At 51.3% G+C, this 18868-nt stretch overlaps 5 protein-coding genes across 5 annotated transcripts; 3 read left to right on the forward strand and 2 right to left on the reverse strand.

The window, feature by feature from the left end:
- Positions 1-441: 441 nt before the first annotated feature.
- PG994_003827 (uncharacterized protein) lies at positions 442-1587 on the reverse strand (the record flags this gene model as incomplete). The annotated part of the gene is made up of 1 exon (XM_066855236.1): positions 442-1587. The coding sequence occupies one exon, from the start codon at positions 1585-1587 to the stop codon at positions 442-444; it is 1146 nt and encodes a 381-aa protein (XP_066719514.1).
- Positions 1588-3788: 2201 nt separating this feature from the next.
- On the forward strand, positions 3789-4703 carry PG994_003828 (uncharacterized protein; the record flags this gene model as incomplete). The annotated part of the gene is made up of 1 exon (XM_066855237.1): positions 3789-4703. The coding sequence occupies one exon, from the start codon at positions 3789-3791 to the stop codon at positions 4701-4703; it is 915 nt and encodes a 304-aa protein (XP_066719515.1).
- A 2010-nt stretch (positions 4704-6713) lies between these two features.
- PG994_003829 (P-loop containing nucleoside triphosphate hydrolase protein) lies at positions 6714-8896 on the reverse strand (the record flags this gene model as incomplete). The annotated part of the gene is made up of 7 exons (XM_066855238.1): positions 6714-6945; positions 7002-7122; positions 7178-7416; positions 7476-7857; positions 7915-7987; positions 8043-8516; positions 8594-8896. 7 exons carry the CDS (start codon positions 8894-8896, stop codon positions 6714-6716), a joined length of 1824 nt encoding a protein of 607 aa, XP_066719516.1.
- A 3107-nt stretch (positions 8897-12003) lies between these two features.
- PG994_003830 (plasma membrane ATPase) lies at positions 12004-14000 on the forward strand (the record flags this gene model as incomplete). The annotated part of the gene is made up of 3 exons (XM_066855239.1): positions 12004-12209; positions 12276-12583; positions 12640-14000. The coding sequence occupies 3 exons, from the start codon at positions 12004-12006 to the stop codon at positions 13998-14000; spliced, it is 1875 nt and encodes a 624-aa protein (XP_066719517.1).
- A 52-nt stretch (positions 14001-14052) lies between these two features.
- Positions 14053-15213, forward strand: PG994_003831 (Plasma membrane ATPase; the record flags this gene model as incomplete). The annotated part of the gene is made up of 1 exon (XM_066855240.1): positions 14053-15213. The coding sequence occupies one exon, from the start codon at positions 14053-14055 to the stop codon at positions 15211-15213; it is 1161 nt and encodes a 386-aa protein (XP_066719518.1).
- Between the last annotated feature and the right edge of the window lie 3655 nt (positions 15214-18868).

The raw sequence follows: 18868 nt of genomic DNA on the forward strand, positions 1-18868 counted from the left end.
ACAGGTCTAGCTGCAGCATGCAGGAGTGCTTCGTCATTAGCATAGCATAAGACCAGTAGGGCCGAGTTCCAAACACATCCTTCTTGTCGCCAAGTAGTATGGCTGAGACAACAGACTGACAGATGCATATGCAACGAGCAGACAGCTTAGTGTTCCGCAATATGAAAACGGCCTGTGGCCTGTATCTATTGTCCTGGGGTTGCAGAGGGGAAATTTTCACGCCGACATTTCGCGCAAGATCGAGGCACAAGGAACGAAACAATGTGTATCATGATTTAATATCTTATTGAGCCGCCGCTAAAAAAAACTCCCGACTCGATAACCTGCTGTACTCCTCATTTGTATCCCAAGAAATAGATTTTAGAAATAAAATAAAATAAAATAAAATAAAATAAAATAAAATAGAATAGAATAAAATAAGCCCAAGCCTCTAGATTATATCTAAACCATGGCAAATAGCATGATCAAGAATGCAGCAGCAAAGCCCAGCGGCGAATAAACCCTCATAGTCGACGACGCATCGCTTACGACCAACACAGCCGTGCCGATCTTATGCGACTCGTCCACGCTGCAGACCTTGTTGCAAGCATCGTCCTTCCGCCTGGCGAGTCTGGTCCCCACAGCGTGCCGCACATTACTGTTGCTGTTCGTCGTGGCGTCGCCCGTCGAGTTGTACAGCAGCTCGATCCACTGGATCTGCATGTAGGCCGCGTCGCCGCGGGTCATGTTGCCGGTCCAGGCGGTGCCCTCGCTCCACATGTTGAAGATAACCTGGGCCGGGTCGCGCGGCGTCTGGAACCCGATCTGCGAGACGTTCTGGCCGTCGACGTACCACGTCGTCGTCTTGGGGTTCCAGTCGACGCGGTGGACCGACCACTCCTCCCAGCTGCGCGGGACCGTGGCGTTCTGGGTGGCCTGGCTGACCGCATCGCCCGTACGGCTGTACGACGGCTGGTTCGTGTACTGGATAGTGTCGGGCGGATCGATGGTGCGGATCTCCAAGTCCGCTTCCTGGATCAGGTTGGGGTCGTCGCTCTTGCGGTAGGTGAACATGGCGGCGATGGCACCCTTGGCGCCGACAGTGCGAGCGTAGATGCGCGCCGAGAGGAAGTGATAGCTACAAGGGATCGACTCGAACTCGGCGGCAGACTGGAACTCGTCATGCCTCATGGTCCGGAGCGTCAAGAACGTGTCAGACGCTGGGTCCGGGTCCTTGTTCTTCCCAATGTAGACGTTGCTGGCCGAGTTGACCATGAGGAGTTTGGCCTCGCCTTCCTGTAAGTTGACGCTGTTGTCCCAGGCCTGTATCCCCCACGAATCCGACCATGGGCTCTGCTTAAAATAGTCACTGGCGAGTGGTGCGTTGCTGCTATCTTGCGGATCATTGATGGGTTCCGGCACGTTGGCGTACTCAGACAGGGACCGGAAGTCATAAAACTTGTGATTGGTGAAGTAGTGGGCGTTAGTCCCGTTCGTAACGAAGCAATCGCAATCGTTGTCACTGGTTTCCTGAAAATCGTCTGCCTTGGTCAACACCGTCATGGCGAGACCGGCCAGCAAACATGATCTCGGATTTGTGAAGGCCATTGTAAGTCAGTCACTTAGGCCCACCGTTTGTAACCACCAGCTCCGCCCGTTGAGATATTGGTTATCAGGCGTAGCAAATATGATGGAGCAAGCAATGCAGCGAAGAGAGAGATATGAGAGAGCAATTATAGGACAACCGAGCAAGCGGAAACGCGACTTGTTATTATATGTCGGTTCTGCAGAAGCGAGGCGAGCGGTTGATATGGGATGATGCAGCAGGACGATGTTCCTGGACAAACAACCCCGTAGACCCCACGCACATGATATGGATGTTTGGGGTAGCTGCAATGCCTAGGTTAGAGTATAAAAATGCAAAAAGAGAGGGCGGGTAGACAACGAGTGTGTTGGGGATGGTATGGTGCGGCGAAGCGCCCAGCCAAGGCAATGCTCCTGCTCAAGCTAACCCGCACGGGAGGTGCTTCATCGGGACCTACGGACGGTGCATCCAGGCACAGGGTCGAAATGCTGCCGCTTTCTCCACCCAATGGGGGAATCTAGACCCTCCAGACAAAGAAAAGATGCAGCTTGGTAGGGCTTGGCCGGTCATGTTCAAGGGTTTGGCCAGAACAAGCTGCTGCGGTGTATGTTGAGGTTGTCGTTGGATAAAGTAGAGTGCATCATCTGGCTAAATGGCTGAATTGTAAAGTGGTAACGTTATTGGGGAATCGTCGGGTGGAAAACCGCTCGTACGATAAGGGAAATAGAAGATCGACCACTTCCTCATCATTGCCATTGGGTGGGCAGTATCGCAAAGAGCTCTCTCTATAAGGGATTCGAAAGGAAATGAGACATCCAGTAGTTGGCTGATCAACTTCCAAAATACTATACTCGGGATTTGCCGAGCAATAAAAGCAAATCCAGCAATGCGAAAGAGGCACACCACCAGCAGACCGGTCTGGCTCAAGGGCGCACAGAATGCAATACGACCGGGCTAAAATTAGCTCACTCCAGGGTTGGGAAGCAACGAATATTCGTCTGGTCATTAATTGCCCATGGACGACAAGTCGCACAAGAACGGTGGGAGCTTTTACCTGGTTGCCTCCTCGCCTCGAGTTGGCTGCATGTACCGCCGTATAAGATGGCTTGGAACAAAACTAGCAGAAGCCAGCCAACAACGTGGAACACCGGTGTCTTCAGCCCATTGGAGCAGTCAACGGAAAACGGGCGCGTAAGCGACGGGAACGCGGGTGGCAGAGCTTGGCGTACAGTACGCCTGTCAGATACCCAGTACCTCCCTTTTCAGCTGCCCTTGTTGTTTGCCAGAGACATGAGATGTTGTTTCTGGTGCAGTGCTTCCCGTCCGTCACAGCTGCACATGACAGACATACAGCGTAGGACATATCACATGATATTGATAAGGACACATGCAGTGAGAGAGCGTCAGTACACCCTGAAGTACTGTAGCATGTATCTGATCGGAGTGTGATGATGCGATCTGCGTCATGTTAGATCGGGAGCAGCCGTGTGCCGGGTGTGGATAAGCCAAATCCACTCACCGTTCCCATCGGAGAGATGGCTGATGGATGCGGGCAGCTGCTGGAGCTGGAGGTGCAGGTGCAGGTGTGGGAGAGACTTGGATAATGGATTCTCCGAAGCCCGATTAATACATGCAAGTGGAAGTCACAGTGGGGAGGACGTACTTCAAATAAAATCACCCGACTTGACCGGAGGTGGTACCTGACGGGAGGTGGTACCTGACGTTGGACGATAAGCCCGATAACGATTATCTGGTCCTGGGTAAGTGCAGTGCGCAGGTGAACATTAACCTTAGAAGGCTCTCCTTTGGCTTCCATCAATTTCGAGAAATCGGGAACTGAAACCAGAACCAACATCATATCATTGCCATCATCAACAGCATCAGAATCTACTACATCTATTTGATGTATGCACTTGATTTCTCCTAGGGTAGGGCCTTTTTACCTGGACTCCAGGTCAATTCTTCCAGTACAAGTCACCGGACTAGTAAACGTTATTCCGCAGAACACGCGCTGGAGACCCGGCTGGTGAACAAGCATCCACCCAGCCAGCGAGAAAAGCTGGCGTTGATAGCTTCATTTCATCGTACGGGCTTTTGGTCCATCTTCAGTGTTGCCGGATATGATGTTTATCACCCTTGTGATTTGTACATGACACCCTGCTAACAGAATCAGGATTTGCCAATGATATAAGTTGTCGGAATCCCCGGAGAACCCAAAGTGATCATGACTTCCGCCACCAATTCACCCATGCCTGACGAGGCGACACCCTCGACCTCCGAGGCACAACCACGCCAGGCCTCCGATACCAATGTCGAGCCTCAGCCCACAGAAGTGGAAAAGACCAACCCCTCAGAGCCGAATTCGCCGCCAGCTTCGCCCGCCGAGTCTCAAGAGTCGCGAGAGTCGGGCGAGGCTTCGCCAGTAGATCCATCGACACGAGAGGTATCGCAAAGCGACTCAGCGCCTCCGCTGCCCAGCGAACCGGTACCAGAGTCAGAGGATGATGGTTGGGATTATCATTGGGATGCGACACATCAGGCTTACTTTTTCTACAATCGCATTACGAACGAGAGCACGTGGGAGAACCCGAGGACCAGGACTGGTGGCGCGAGTGCTCCTGCCGCCGCGGCCTCCGCGCCTGCTGCGCCTACTGCGCCTGGCGTACCAGAACTGCCCAAGAACGAGAAGCCGCCCGCCGGAGGGTACAATCCTGCCATCCATGGCGATTACGATCCCAACGCGTGGTATGCCCAGCCAAGCGAGGCGCCAGAAGCTGGCCAGGCCCCAATCCCCAGCACAGAGGCTGCCTATGCCGCCATAGGATCCTTCAATCGCTTTACTGGTCGTTGGCAAGCCGACGATCAGAACCCCGACAGGCACAATGACGAGTCCAAGTCCCGGCGACAGATGAATTCGTTCTTCGATGTAGATGCTGCTGCCAATTCCCATGACGGCCGAAGTCTCAAGGCAGAGCGCTCCGGCAAGAAGCCCAGCAAGACGGAGCTCAAGCAGTTCAAGGAGAAGAGGCGCGCAAGGAAGGAGGAGGAAGCGGAGAGCGTGGCTCTTGGATTGAGCCAACTCAGGGTATCGCGGCGTTCAGGGTTAGTGAGCGAATCACCACGCACAAAATCGATTTGATATGCTTTCATTGTGTATACGGCGGACGGCGTTCGATGCAACTCCACGACCAAAGCGTGGAGCATCAGGAGTTGATTCTAGGATAATATAGAAGTGACTCGCCTACATGGGCTCTTTGGGCTTTAATTGGATTTCTGTATGTATATTGGGGTCGTCTTGGTGAATGAAATGGGCTACACGTATCGTTAGAAACGCAATTGCAATTGCCCACGTGATGTCTCTCGCACCTGAATATTGGCTATGTTTCGTAATTAGGCATGCCATGTACACTGGGAGGTCTGTTGTACGCCGCAACAGAGCGATGGTAGGAGGCTCTTTTTTCTGTGGTAGGACCGGAACACGATGTTGATGAAGAAAATGAACCACCATACATCCCTTTGGTGTCAGTGTCAGGTGCATGTAATTTTGTCTGCTCCCTGGACTGGCTGCTATTCATTTTTCATTATTCGGCATAGGGATGATCTTCTGTTGGCCATCATGTGCTTCATCACGCTCATACAGGCATCGGGGCTGGCTTTGGCGATATGTGACTGAGGGCTTACTGTTGTGGAAGATACGGATGGAGTACCCTGTTATTCTTTTTAGGGTCGAGGTAGAAGATCAATATCTTACTAAACATCACATATCTAGATGACTTGTATTTGTTCAACTGGAAGCTACATGTACGCAATATCCGATTCGCTCCTGTTGCTACTACAAGATGGAAATAAACTCTCGTTGTGGGAAGTATAAGTACCCCCTTATTGACCATAGTTGACTAGTACTAAGCATTATCGTCACTGAGAATGTCCCGGGGTCATAGCAACGCTCTATTCGGACTTGCATTCTGTCCATGGGAGTATCCGGGCCCCTTCAGGTAGTACTGCTTGCGAACATGGCTGTTACGAGTCGCTATGCTGTAGTGAGCCAACACGAGGACGGACTCAAAATTGACCATTATCTGGAAACTTGAGAACACTGCCCAACCTGGGCCAGAACGATAGATTCACTGCAGTTGAAAGCATTATGCCACAACATACAATCTAGTAAGCCAACAAGTGGTTTGGGGATAGAGGCATCGAGTAAGCCTGGAAGAGAAGAGAAAAATTAGGCAGTATGCTGGCTACCAAGCCAATACTGCGCGTATTTATAGCCGAAATAGATGCTCGTGTCAAACTTTCTATCATTCTAGGGCTACCCTCCCCACGTATTCAGAGTCATACGTACAGTTACTGTCTGTCAACCGACCTGCTATACCTAAAGTACTCAGCCTCGCACATACGGGGAGACTTGCAACTTGTGAGTTGGAAAGTAACCAGCGTTGTTGACGTCTATAAGCTTCGGGGTGCGTTGTTGCCAGCAATGTCGTGCCCTGCAGAAGCTGGGCCCACCACCAACCAGCTTTCTTCTTCCCGTGGTTGATTGTTGGAGTGCGCTGGCCATGTTGCTGTATGCCATATTACTTCCATCATGCGCGCCAGGCCCGCTTGTAGCACATGGTATACACTCCACAATGGAAATTAAACACGACATCGCGAATCGAGATCTCTACTCATATGGACCATGCTTATCCGTATGTATTTCTGGCAGAACCTCAAAGAACTATAATCAAATGTGTAGTCATTTAGTCTGACGGGACCAGCATGTGACATGTATAGGTATTTCTGTTCAAAATCAACGTTCGTTCACGATACAGTATTAACTAATGACAATGGTTTCAGTTATTGACAAATCTTAGAGTTCTGCCTTGAAGCTACGCATATTTCCTTATATGGCATATGTTACATATAAGGTGAAGCGGGCTTCATGAACCATGTAACAGGATATGGTCACATAAAATGCTTCATTTCTCTTTCGAACAGTAGGCAACACAAAGGGGTCCCCAGCAGCCCTTACCTCTGGCCTACTGCCCAGGTTACGGTGTTGGCCATACATATGGGTAGGCAAGTGTGTCCAAGAGAACAGTAGTTTGAGGATCATTCTGGCCTGCAAAAGCTGCAATGGTATCATTATTGGCTACATACGTGACGCTCATTTGCCCTTGCCCTTGCCCCTGCCCCTGAACGACTTGAGTGGATCCGATTTCCGAGTAAAAGTCCTCTTTCCCTTCTTCTTTCGGTCTTTGCCGTCTTTGGGTTTCCGAAGAGGCACGTATCCAACATTAAGAGAGGACACAGCCTTTTTGCCATCCGGCGGAAGAAGGTAATCGGGAACCTGCTTCAAATGGGGTTGTAATCTCGCTGCCCTCAGCTCCGAGTCATGCCTGTAGATCCAGATTAGTTTCGAGAGATATAGAGAAGCTTGAAACGGAGCGCTTACCTCAGGTGCTGAAGTTCCGCGGGGTTCTCCTCGAAATGTCGCTTCAACTTCTCGGATTTGACCAGCTCCTGCTTCAACTCTCTGATTCGTGCCTCTCTGATGGCAACTTTCGTTACGGCACCTAAGTCGTTGTATTAGCAGACAGCAACAAAATATTGGACTCCAATTGGACTTACGTAGAGCGTCGTTCATGCGGTACCGGAACGCGTCCAGTGACTTCTTGTCGAAATTGTATGGCTTCAACTCTTTGCCCTTCTTGGCTTGCTGTCTCGTGATCTTTGCCAGTATCTTCTCGTCATGCTCCGTAGACTCGATCGAGGTTGGCATGTGCTTGCGATACTCATTGCTCGGAATCACGAAGGACAGAGATATGCCGTTTTGACCAGCTCGTCCAGTCCTGCCTATGCGGTGCGTACTGTGTATGGTTAGAAACAGGGGCCCGCAAAAAGCGTACAGAATGCTCGCGACACTTACTAAGATTTTGAAGACGTAGGAAGGTCAAAGTTGATCACCGCCGCGACTCCTTTGAAATCAATGCCACGACTTACGCCATACTCCTTGTCGCGTTTTGCGGCCTTCCGCTTCTTCTTTGGCGGGTTGCTGCTCGTATCATCTTTACGGTCTGCGCTTTCACCATCTTGTTGCTCTTCAGCATCTTCTTGTTGCTCATCCTCACCACCTAGCACTTCGTGCTCATCCGATGCAATCAGAATATCGTACACGCCTTGGCTGAATTGTTGCACGATGTGAATCCTGGAGTTGATGGGGAGTTCTGAGTTCAAGACAGTACTTCGGATACCGAACTGCTCCAAGTACAGCTTCAATCGATAACTCCGATCCACGTCATGTACAAAGACTGTTGCTAAGAGTTAGACTGCGTCTTCGAATAGGTGCACGCCAGGCAGAGACTTACCAATAGATTTCCCCTTTATCAGCTGCAATTTGAAGATGACATAAATGCAGAGGAACTTTTCGTCTTCAGCGCACTACCCGATCTTGTTAGCGATCTGGTACTATACATTCGCGATGGGGCATATGTACCTTCACATAGAATTGATCAACACCACCTTCCGTGTCGTCCTTCTCCTCCAGATTCAGTATCGCAGGGTCGCGACAGAATAGATCCTTCACCGCTTCGACATCAGATGTCAAGGTGGCTGAGGTGAGTATGGTCTGTACTCCTTTGGGAATCGTCGAGGCGATCGTCTTAAGGTTCTCGTCGTAGCCATAGCTGAGAAGCAGGTCCGACTCATCTAGTACCAAGTGCTTCAGACTGTCGAGAGGTAGCGCGGAGCTCTTGATAGCCTGCAGAACCCTTGCGGGTGTGCCTACTACGAGATCGGGTAGGTTCGATAGGAGTGTTCGGGTGACAGCGTCGGATAGCTTTTCGGAGAGTTTGACAGTCTGGATATCCTTGCAGAAGGTGGCAAAAGTGTCTATTACCCTCACCACCTGGTCTGCCAGTTCCCTCGTGGGAACTAGGATGAGCGCTGTCGTCGAAGGCGCAGATGTCGTCTGTAGTCAGTCGGTTAGCACACTGCGGTCCGAAACGCTGGGCTTGCGCAGTAAAGACGAAAAGAAACCATGCATACCTGCTTGCGCTTGAGTATAGCCTCCAGCAGAGGAAGAACATAGACTGAGGTTTTACCCGAGCCAGTCTTCGCCTTTGCAAGTACATCGCGACCGTCGAGGGCTAAGGGAATTGCTTTGCTCTGCACCAAAGTTGGTTTCTTCCAATTCTGGCTGGCAATGGCTTGCAGAAGGCGCGAGTCGAGACGGAGGCTCTCCCAGGTGGCCGTCGTCCCTGCGTCTGCGGCGGGCGTCGATGAGGCGGTTGCAGTTTCAGCATTTCCAGTGGCGGCCGGCTGGTCGTTCTCGTCCAACTTGCGCTTCATCTCGAGTCGTCGAAATACTGCTAGCAGCAGCAGCCTGAAATGGAAAGACTGGTATTAAAAATAGAATCCGACTTCGTTTCAGCGAGAAGTCGTGCAATTGGGCAATGGTTGATCTCGGCTTCGCATAGTAAAATCCCACCTAGCCTACAACAAGCGACCTCTCTCGTCCCGCCTACAAAACAAAATTTCGAGGTTCCGAGCTTATCGCTTATCTTATCAGCCCAATCTTTTCCTCCAAACAATCCATGTACCTGGATTGGCTGAAGTCATGGTCTAAGCCTGCAAGCGACTGAGAGCCTCAAAGCATTGAACCTGGCCTGTCACCTTGATGGTTGGCAGCCAAAGTCCGCGCTCAAGATCATGTAAACCATTGGATTGCAGATTACCCTCTCTACCTCTTTACCCAGCTCTGCCACTTCTAGACACCACCTAAATATCCTTGATGTCCCTTACAGAGTACTTTGATAAAAATCTCGATGCATTTTCTGTTTTAGACACTGAAGTCCTTCGCGGCCCATTGCGACATGTTCGCCTCTTACGCGTATTGTCTTGAAGCAACCACGAACTAACGTTGGTTTGGTGTATTCCAAGAATACAACCACATAAGGATTGCAACATGCAGATATGATTCACCTTGGCTGGCGCATAAGCCATCTCTTGACGTTCTTGTCGAAAGCTTCGCCAGTTCTTACACGAACCAAGCATATGATCCAGCGGTTTCTGTCGATCTTCCTGTGAACGGCGAGAAACATCGTCATTCAGTCACATCTGCCCTTGATCAGCTAGAAACAAAGTCATCAAGACAACACACTGAGTACATACGGCACAACAGACTCCACATCCCCAGACCCTATTCCTTTTAACGTACGGAGTACTGCCCTCCCCAGATTTAGCATCTGGCATGCTCGAGCATGGAGTGGCAGGTGGCTAAAACGAAGATCCTACGAGCTTGACGCTCACGGGTCTTGGCCAGCTTGCCGATCTGTATGCTTTTTGGACCTCTCTACGCCATCAACACCACGCCGTTGGTTGTTAAAGATATTAACGCAGCATTGCCTTTGTCCAAGGAGTTACGGTCTGTTTTGGCCAAGAAACTCGATGCCACATAACCAGCACATAGAGCGCGGTCTAAGCACGTCACTCGTGGCTGGCACTGGCGACGGGATGCGACAAGCTTTTTGCAGCTCTTTTCCAACCTGGGCTTTCGTGTCCACTTCCAACGCGACCCCCCATCGCCAAGGGGGGAAATGTCTGATGTCCGTAATGTTTCATCATACAGGATACACTTCCCAAACTCCCAAACTGTCACCATAATAGGTAAGCAGCACTGTCAACGCCGTCTCCGAGATACAGCCGCATTTCCACGAGGGGAGGCGAGTCCAGATGCCGCCTTTTGGAATTGGGAAAGTGAAAAAAGGGACCTGTTTCGACCGAAGCCGTGCGGACGACCCTTCTGGACGACCGACCGACTAAGCACTTGAGAAGAAGCTAGGCCTTGATGAGACCGCGCGGGTCAGAGCGTAGCCCGCCTTCCTTGCCAGCTCAGCTCGCCTCGCTTCTAATTCCCGTTCCTTGCCCACGACCCGCTACCAATACACACTGGCCCGCCCGATAACGCTCCGGTTATCTGAAGCTGGCCTCGGTGAGCGTTGAGGCTTTTTTCTGGGAGCGCGTTTATTTCCGGGGCTGGTGGTCGGAGACTACTGTACAATCTCCTGCTTATGGAGATCAACCAAACCGGGTACCTGCTCCAGTAACCTTCCTCGCCCTGCTCCATCTTGGACGGAGTTGCGGAGAAATGACATCCTGGTTAGAGTTGTTGTTACCATAACGCGATTGAGAGGGCTCTAGCCCACATGCCTAAGCCCGAGGCCGACTAGCCAGGAACCTGCCCCGTTGCCACTATTCCGACCTTGCAGGCTGCACGGCAAGCGGCATGCGTTATTTGTACTAGCAATGTACAAAGCGTGCCGGTACGTTTCTCTGACGCCGGAGCATATTCGCTCTTGTAGCTGCTTTGTTCTGGACGAGTCATTCCTCGACGTCTTCTTCTCGACACAGGGGAGCTTGGCAGTTTCCGTCACGTCTTATCTATTTTAAAATCGATCATCTCTTCTGTCCCTGCTTAGCGCCTGGCGCCAGGTAGCCCTCAGCTATCACAATGTTATTGGCTGTCCGGCACGCCCAGGGGGCACTTGCCGATATTTTGTTTCTGCTCCATCTGAAGATCATGTTTCTAGGCGAAAACCCACGTACTGTATGTACTGTAGCTCACCAGTCGACTTTCATGCAGTTTGTGACCGAGTTTGAAGTAACGAGGGCGCGAGATTGGGGGTAGGGGTCTCCCTTATCTCTCATGGTCACGTGCCGCTATAGAGCCGCGATATAGCGCTGTTTCAAGCTCCATCGATGCTGAAACCATGGCAGGGGTACGTGATCACCCGGAGCTGTTGCAACTCTTGAAGAGATTTTGGTTACGTCGCCCGACGCTTATTCGTCCGTGGTGAGGCATTTTCAGATCACTTCACCTCTATTGTCTCTGGAAAAATTACTTGGCGTGGAGGATCCCATGTCTAATTTCAACGGTAGCCCGAACTAGCCTCGCGAAACCGATCAACGCTACATCGTGTTCCCTTTTTGTCGGAGACACCCCAGTAGTGATACTGGAGATGGACGTCTCTGATAGGCCAGTTCCGGGACATTTCGTCCCATCATGGAAGGCATCCTAGCCGTATAATGAGATCTCCATCTCGCCTCCGCTCTCCAGAAAAGGGCCTTCACCTGAGAACCCGCCAAATCAAATTGGCGTCGGTGGAGTTGTCGCCTGCAACTATTCGGGTCCCTGGCTGCTTCAGAGGAAACGGGCCAAGACATGGCAGTTGCGGCAGCTCTCCGGCCATCGTCGGTATGGGGGCCGACTTCCTATAAGTACTGGCTTCATCCAACGTTTGGATGAATCTCTCTACTCTTCTTCCTTACGCCCAATCTACCTCCTCTTGTCTCTCTTCCGTGGTATATCGGTATATCCCGTGGTCGCTCCCGTAGCTCCGGCTTTCGTTGCTTGCTCCTGATTTCTTCTTCTGTTTCTACAGCTGGACTGTTACGCCATGGCACCTAATCTAAAGAAGTTGAAAGGTCTCGGTGGCCACAAGAGCAACCCCGAATACACCGCCGCCGCTATGGAGGAAGGTGCCGATCTCGAGTCGGGAAGCTTCCTCACGGAGAGCCAGAGAAACAACGACGTCGGACCATCGCCGGAAACGGTAAAACAAAACCCACAAGGCGAGAACCCGTACATGGATGAGTACAGCGCGTAAGTGTCCTCTACCTATTTTCAACGTCTATTATATTTGGCTTCAATCTGACCGATTAATCACAGCTTGGTTCGTTTCGTCGATACCTACCGGGATCCCAACGCGGAGACAGAAGAGGAGGAAGACTTTTCCAGTGAAGGAAAGAAGGCTCCGTGGTGGGCCTTCTGGAAGAGCGGTAAATCTGGAGCCAATACGGCATCCAAGAGCGACTTCCAGACCCCGGCAGAATGGGTCAAGACCGACATCCATAAGGGTCTTGACAACCTTGAGGTCGAGCGGAGACGTAAGCAGTCCGGATGGAATGAGCTTTCCGCGGAGAAAGAGAACATGCTTCTCAAGTTCATCGGTTTCTTCCGTGGTCCGGTCCTCTATGGTAAGTGGTCACCAACATATCTACCCACTTGGGCTTTTACTAACAACTTCGTTCAGTTATGGAAGTCGCTTTCATCCTTGCCCTCGGTCTTCAGGATTGGCTTGACGCTGGTATCATCATCGGTATTCTGCTCCTCAACGCCATCGTTGGTTGGTACCAGGAGAAGCAAGCTGCCGATGTTGTTGCTAGTCTGAAGGGCGACATCGCCATGAAGGCACTTGTTGTTCGTAACGGCAAAGAAGAAGAGATCCGAGCTAGAGAACTTGTCCCTGGTGACATCATCGTCATTGAAGAAGGCATGGTTGTTCCTGCTGATGCTCGCCTGATCTGCGACTACGACAACCCTAAGGGCCAGGAGCAGTACCGAGCTGAGCTGAGTGCCCAGAGTGGCGGGTCTGCTGATAAGGAGAAGAAATTCGACCCCGAGGATGATGAAGGCACCCCTCATATAGGCCACGCTATTGTCGCTATCGATCAGTCTGCCATCACCGGAGAATCCCTCGCTGTCGAGAAGTACATGACCGACACCGTCTACTACACCACTGGTTGCAAGCGCGGCAAGGCTTACGGTGTTGTCACTTCTGGTGCCCAGGCTTCATTCGTCGGAAGGACTGCCACTTTGGTTCAGGGTGCGAAGGACTCCGGTCATTTCAAGGCCATCATGAACTCTATCGGTGCTAGTCTCTTGGTTCTCGTCGTCTTCTGGATTCTTGTTGCCTGGATCGGTGGTTTCTACCGCAACCTCAACATCGCCCTTCCTTCTGACAGCTCCATCAACCTGCTCCACTACGCCCTGATTCTGCTCATCATCGGTGTACCGGTCGGTCTGCCCGTCGTTACCACTACCACCCTGGCTGTCGGTGCTGCCTACTTGGCTGAGGAGAAGGCCATTGTCCAGAAGCTCACCGCTATCGAGTCTCTCGCTGGTGTTGACATCTTGTGCTCTGACAAGACCGGAACTCTCACTGCCAACCAACTGTCCGTCCGTGAGCCTTTCGTCATGGAGGGTGTCGACATCAATTGGATGATGGCTGTCGCTGCTCTGGCCTCGTCCCACAACATCAAGAACCTCGACCCCATTGACAAGATCACCATTCTTACCCTCAAGCGCTACCCTAAGGCCAAGGAAATGATCAGCGAAGGCTGGAAGACGGAGAAGTTCACTCCTTTCGACCCCGTCTCCAAGCGTATCACTGCCGTCTGTACCCACCAGGGTGTCCGCTACACTTGTGCCAAGGGTGCCCCCAAGGCCGTTCTCGCTCTGAGCAACTGCACCGAGGAGCAGGCAGCACTCTTCCGTGAGAAGGCCACTGAACTCGCTCGCCGTGGTTTCCGTTCGCTCGCTGTTGCTGTCCAAGAGGAAGATGGCCCCTGGGAAATGCTCGGCATGATCTCTCTCTTCGATCCTCCCCCGTAGCGACACTGCCCAGACTATTGCTGAGGCCCAGGCCCTTGGTATCTCGGTTAAGATGCTTACTGGTGATGCCATTGCTATTGCCAAGGAGACCTGCCACATGCTTAACCTGGGTTCTAAGGTTTACAACTCCGACAAGCTTATTCACTCTGGCATGCCCGGTACCAGTGTCCACGATCTTTGCGAGCGCGCTGATGGTTTCGCTGAAGTCTTCCCCGAACACAAGTACCAGGTCGTTGAAATGCTTCAGCAACGCGGTCACTTGACGGCTATGACTGGTGACGGTGTGAACGATGCTCCTTCCCTGAAGAAATCTGACTGTGGTATTGCTGTCGAAGGCTCTACTGAAGCCGCTCAAGCTGCCGCCGATATCGTCTTCCTCGCTCCTGGTCTCAGCACTATCGTCTCCGCCATCAAGATCTCCCGTCAAATCTTCCAGCGCATGAAGGCCTACATCCAGTACCGTATCGCCCTCTGCCTGCATCTCGAGATCTACCTCGTCACCTCTATGGTCATCATTAACGAGACTATCCGTGCTGACCTGGTTGTCTTCATCGCTCTCTTTGCCGATCTTGCCACCATTGCTGTTGCCTACGATAACGCCCACTTTGAGAAGCGACCTGTCGAGTGGCAACTGCCCAAGATCTGGATCATTTCCGTCGTCCTCGGTGTCCTGCTGGCCATCGGTACCTGGATCCTGCGCGGTACCCTCTGGCTCCCCAGCGGTGGTATCATCCAGAACTACGGCGGTGTCCAGGAGATGCTCTTCCTCCAAGTGGCCCTTACTGAGAACTGGCTCATCTTCGTCACTCGCGGTTTCGAGACCTACCCCTCGTGGCAGCTGGTCGGCGCCATCTTCGGTGTCGATATCCTGGCCTCCCTCTTCGCTGGCTTCGGTTGGTTCAGCGGTCACGGCTTGGAGACCGCCTGGTCCATGAACCCTAAGCTGTCCCAGAATGGCGCCGTCGACATCGTCACCATCGTCGTCATCTGGCTCTTCTCCATTGCCGTCGTTATCGTCATCGGCATCATCTACTACGCCCTCTCCAGCTGGGCCACCCTCGACAACCTCGGCCGCAAGAAGCGCTCGAAGCAGGACACCATGATGGAGAACATCCTCACCCACCTCAGCAAGGTCGCGGTCGAGCACGAGCGCGATGAGCGTGGCGACCGTTACTACGTCGCCCAGAAGACCATTATCGAGGAGGAAGACTAAATCCAAAAAACAATATAGAAGAAAACCCACAAAATAGAAGTGGTCGGTCGGTCTTGGGTGGGCGGCGTGTAACCGGTTGGAAACACTGTCTTTTATTTTTTTCTTATGATCTTGTACTTTTGATACCACCTCGGTCGCTACGGAGGCTCCGTGTAGAAAGAAAACCGAGAATATCTAATTTATTTACTTTTGTTCAAACTACTCGCTCTGGCTTGCTGCTCTCTCTATTGTGACTTGTGACTTTTGCTCTATGCCCACTTGCATCTTACCAATGGAAATGCCTATAGATGCTTGTATCTTCAGGTGAATGCTTTCTCAACCCCGGAAAACGGTGATCGTCTTTTTGCTTTAGGCAATGAAGACTATCGTTTATATGTAAGACATGATGATTGTTCTGTATCGATGAGTAAGTACATCCATCTGGGTCCGAAGCCGGCCGAACACTGCGCACTCGGTTCCGAGATCAAAACTCTGGATGAAAGTGGGTAGAAAGGTAATGGAAAATGCGCACGATTTATGGATAGGAGAAGAGAGAATGTGCTACCTATGTTAGAACGAGCGACGGCTCTTCTTCTCGAAGATGGTTACTTGCCGCCTAGGGGAAGTGTTTATTTTATGGGGTGTCGTCGCAGTTATCGCTCTAGGTAACATGGGACTGTCGACGTTTTGTTCTATAAGTCAAGGGCCCGGGCTAAGGTTGCACCACTAGGTGACGCCATCTCATCCAACAATATATAGCAGACAGACAACATCGATAGGTAGAGGCTCGTCGGGACCCTGAACCATGTTCTCAGGAAATGGTTGAAGAGCATGTTAGACCGGACTCGGGGAGAGCGCATTCGGCTTGTTGGAAAAGGCAGACCTTGGACATGGCATGGGCAGTAGTGACTGCTACTCAAACAAGGCAAGGCAGGTAGAGCTTGTCGCTTGGTAGTTCTTGAGTAGATATTTGATTGGAAGTAAGGGACTGTACAGCCTGGAGAAGAGAGCAGCAAATAAGTATAGACATGTATGAATACACATGTACGATATTGTTACAATTGGGGCTGCCTGCTACGGTAGGTTAAGGTTACACTCACTAACTGACTTACACCAAGCCAGTTAGAGCCGTGTAACTTATCATTGCTGTCCAAAACATGGCTTGGAGATGGACTTCGCCAAGACCTGTGGGGCATAGAAGAGAACAGAAAGAAAGAAAGAGAGTAATAAGAGAAAATAAAGCAGAAGAAGAAACGATGCATCCATCCCTTGGGATAATGACTGGTTCTCCTTATACCAAGTTCGACCGTCCGCCGTAGCAAGATGCAAGGTCGATCACTGTCCACACTGCCGAGTTTGTAGAGGGCGAACACTTCGTCTGCTGGGGTTTCTCAGGCTTTTCGAAAGGAGCCCCGAAAGTCAGAGATATTGCAGGTTCGTGATATGCAGACTATCATGCACACACAGACGGCAGAACCAATATTTCAGGGTGACGTTTGCCCGTGCATCTGTCGCGGGACCTAATGCACCTTTCCACCAACAACACCCCATACGGTAGTTACCGACAATTGATATTGAGCAATTAACGAATGTTGTGATATGAATGAGATGGTCTATCTAATACTGAAAACATTTCCCCCAAATATGAGACTCATCTGAGCTGGCTGCTATCTGCATATATATCTATCTTGCCCTCTCGAGTCTCCACAGGTTTGGACTTAGCACAGCAGAGCCGATGGTACTTTTTCTTCTGCTGGGATCGGCCTAACCAGTCAGCATTGGAAGTCAACAAACGAGAAAATGCACCTTTTTCCTTGTTTGCATCGAGTGGATACGGGAACAGGTGAGGGGGACGAAACAAGAACAGACACACAGACGGGACGCGGCAGCAGTGGACTCGCCGCCCAAAACTGGCCACAATGCTTATTACGTGCGTTAGACTGCATCAGAAAAGACGAGCTTGACGCAGCTGGTGGATCGTGACTAGCTAGCCGTCTAGCTAATGTAAGGGAATCTCGATACATGCTGCTGGTCACATCGCCCTACGACTATGAATAGTAGGTCGGTTACCTTAGGTTAGGAATGCGTTGGAAATAGACAAACACTAGAACCGGCATATGGAGAGGTCAAAAACACGCAAACCAGCTTGCAAGTGACGGACGGACGCACAGGATGGGGAAACATCCAGAATGGATCACGCCCGCCAGCACACACGACGAGAATTGGCTGATGGCCTGCAGTACTACTAACCGTATGGGTGTATTTTTTAATATGTCGAGCAATGCAAAAAAGGTAGGTCAGCCCTTCAAGAGCGAATGAGGGGAGATGGACGTTGTTGAGTAACAGTCCACTGGCAATCCCTAGGCTCAGAGGGGCTTAGATAGCAGCGACGTGCAGTAGCAACCCGGCTCGCAAGCAATTCTCCGGAGTGCGTAGCCGCTGGGAATCGCCAAAAGTTGCGAAGAGTCGCTGGGAGTCTGGCCATGGAGTGGTGCCGGCAAGCCCCTCCTCGCCCAAGAATCCCTACACCGTCGGCGTAATTGGTATGGCAACGGCCTCTGAGCTCAGTCGAGCTGGTGGAAGGTGGTGGATTTGGTGGGGAAGCTGGGGGCAGCTGCTCCTCTGTTTACATCGCAACGGCTCCCGGCCAATCACAGCGAGTTTCTTGTGACATCCCGCCTCTCTCGTTACCTCGACCCAAGCCCAAGTGCTCACCACCACTCCAGCAAATAATAATATCTACCCAACTGGTGCTGCGCAGACCGCTTCGTTGAATTCACGTTCGTCGTTCCTCCTATTGTTCATCTCCATTCCTCCTTTCTTCTGAGTTGGCAAGGAAGAATCTCCATTTTGGGTTCCGTTCATATATCGATTCAGCGATATAGCTTGTCCAAGGAAACTCCGTTACCGCCCAACCGCTGTAACCCAACCTGCCTACCTTCAATCTTCTCTTGACTTTCTATTCTCTACGTCAACAAATGCCGTGAAGAGCTGGTGTCTGGCTACAACCAACTATCCCGCCTTCAGTGTCGCATTCCACCGCGATTCTTTTTTTTAAAGAAACCAAAACCAAGAGTTTTCCTCTCACTACTTACCTGTTTCTTTTCACCGCAGCGCGTCGCAATTGAATTCCACCTGCTGCGGCGCTCTTTTGACAAGATCAACCAAAGGCCCCAGTGGTCCTCCATATCAAAACAAACCTCGAGCTCTGCTGGCACACCAACAGCCGAGCCGGGCATCACCACCACCCAATAGCGCAGCGCATTCGCCGCTTAACATCTTTTCCCTTGTGTATACTTCCTCGAAGGAAATGATCCACCTTTAATTTATTGTACAAGAAAAACAAGCAAGATGGCTACTGAGGAAACAGTAAGTACTTACACGGGCGCTTGCCGCGTTCGGCTACCATCCAAAAGTCCCCGTCTGTTGACATGAACCCCTCCACCAGATTACACAACCATTGCGCATCTCCAAGGGCTCAGGCACACCTTCCGCAACACCCAACAAGAGCAGTCTCCTCGTCCCTTATCCGAGATTTCTGTCGGTGAGAAGAGACGAAATTCACCCAGCTGGAACCAGACATCCAAGGTAAGTGGCCGCAGCAGCACCAGCTGTCGCTTGATTCGAACATTCGAAGAAGTATCCCAAACTGACACAAGTGGCGCGCTTGCAGAAG

This window comes from Apiospora phragmitis (assembly GCF_038363925.1).
Source record: "Apiospora phragmitis strain CBS 135458 chromosome Unknown utg000004l:1.0-3135199.0:1.0-3139288.0, whole genome shotgun sequence".
Classification (NCBI taxonomy): Eukaryota; Fungi; Ascomycota; class Sordariomycetes; order Amphisphaeriales; family Apiosporaceae; genus Apiospora; species Apiospora phragmitis.